At 73.2% G+C, this 1406-nt stretch overlaps 2 protein-coding genes across 2 annotated transcripts in view; both read right to left on the reverse strand.

Annotated features, from left to right (window-relative positions):
• Positions 1-54, reverse strand: part of VPS25 (vacuolar protein sorting 25 homolog) — a 3023-nt gene extending 2969 nt beyond the window's left edge. Inside the window, exon 1 of the mRNA XM_026044588.1 lies at positions 30-54. Within this exon, the coding sequence (XP_025900373.1) occupies positions 30-54 (25 nt within the window). The remainder of the gene's footprint in view (positions 1-29) is intronic.
• A 111-nt stretch (positions 55-165) lies between these two features.
• The window catches only part of RAMP2 (receptor activity modifying protein 2), a 2789-nt gene continuing 1548 nt past the window's right edge, over positions 166-1406 (reverse strand). Inside the window, exons 3-5 of the mRNA XM_026044589.1 lie at positions 937-1047; positions 577-679; positions 166-449 (exon numbers count right to left, since the gene is read on the reverse strand). Of these exons, the coding sequence (XP_025900374.1) occupies positions 197-449; positions 577-679; positions 937-1047 (467 nt within the window). The 3' untranslated portion in view covers positions 166-196. The remainder of the gene's footprint in view (positions 450-576; positions 680-936; positions 1048-1406) is intronic.

Below are 1406 nucleotides of genomic sequence, written 5' to 3' on the forward strand. Positions count from 1 at the left end.
CCCCGGCGCCGCCCCCGGGCCGCTCCTGCCTCCGGTGCGGCGGGCGCAGCGCATCCCGCGGGCCGGGGCGGGGGGTGCGGGCAGCGGCGGGACGCCGCTCCGCCACCGAGCTCCGCGAGACACCGAGCGGAGGGAGGGACGAGAGACGGCGGCGGCGGCGGGGGAAGCTCTTTAATGGGGGGGCGGCGGGCGGCGCTCAGGGCTGCGCCTTGCCGTCCTTGCTGCGCCAGATGACGAGGGTGACGAGGAAGGGGATGAGGCAGATGGGCGCGATGATCATGGCCAGCAGCACGTCCTCGGGCGGGTCGAGCACCTGGTGCGGCGGCGTGCAGTTGTGGAAGTAGTGGTGGTGGCTCTGGAAGATGTAGCTCTCGGCCAGCGTGTTGGGGTAGCCGTAGCTCAGCCGGTCGGCCCAGTCCTCCAGGCAGGACTGCAGGAGGCTGTAGGGCCTGCGGGCAGCGCGGCGGTGGGCGCGGGGCCGCCCGGCCCCCCTGCTCGCCCCTGCCCGCAGCACGAGGCTCCGGGAAGGGGCTGTTCATCGGGAGCGGCTCCCGGTGCCGGGGCCCGGGCCGGTACCTGCTGATGACGCTCCACTCGCAGAGCTGCGGAGCGCTCACGTTGCCCATGAGCTCCACGAAGAGCTTCCAGCAGCGCTGCGAGATGTTGGCGTACATCTCCTCTGCGGGGAGAGCTGCTGAGCCCGCGCCCACCCGCCCGGCCCCTGCCCTCCCTGCCCATTGTGTGTCTTCCCTTCCTGTCCCATGCCATCCATCCCATCCCGTGCCCCCCCATCTCATCCCATCCCTTCCCGTCCCATCCCATCCTGTCTCATCACATCCCTTCCCATTCACCCTGTCCCATCCCATCCTTTCCCATCCACCCCGTCCTGTCCCATCCCATCCTTTCCCGTCCCATCCATCCCATCCCGACGCTCACCCACAAGCTGCGCAGTCCAGTTGATGGCAGCGGCAGGCGGGCTGGTGTGGGCATCCTGGGCGAGGGTCTGGGCCTGGGCTCCAGGGGGGCTCAGTGCCCGCCCCAGCAGGGCTGCGCGGGGCAGCACGGTCAGAGGGGCCGGACACCGCGAGGCCGCCAGAGCCGCGGCAGGAAAGGGAAGCGCGAGGGGAAGCGGAGCCGCTGAGCCCGTCCGCTCTCGGCCAGCACCGAGCCCGGGGGCAGGGGGGATCCCTGTGGCGGCCCCCAGGGCAGCGTGAGGACCCCAGACTCCTTGTGCCACAGGTCCTGCTCCAGCACCCCGCAGTGCACCAGGAGCCGGGCGCTCCCGGCCGCCTGCTGCATGCGGGGCGACCCCGACCCCGTCCCCCCGCCGCGATCCCGGCGCGGCCCCACGTGCCCTCGGCGGCGCGAGGCCCCGGGGCGCCCGCCCGCCCTCCCGCACTCACCGC

Source organism: Nothoprocta perdicaria, unplaced genomic scaffold, assembly GCF_003342845.1.
Source record: "Nothoprocta perdicaria isolate Ctin4 unplaced genomic scaffold, notPer1 scaffold_372, whole genome shotgun sequence".
NCBI lineage: Eukaryota > Metazoa > Chordata > Aves > Tinamiformes > Tinamidae > Nothoprocta > Nothoprocta perdicaria.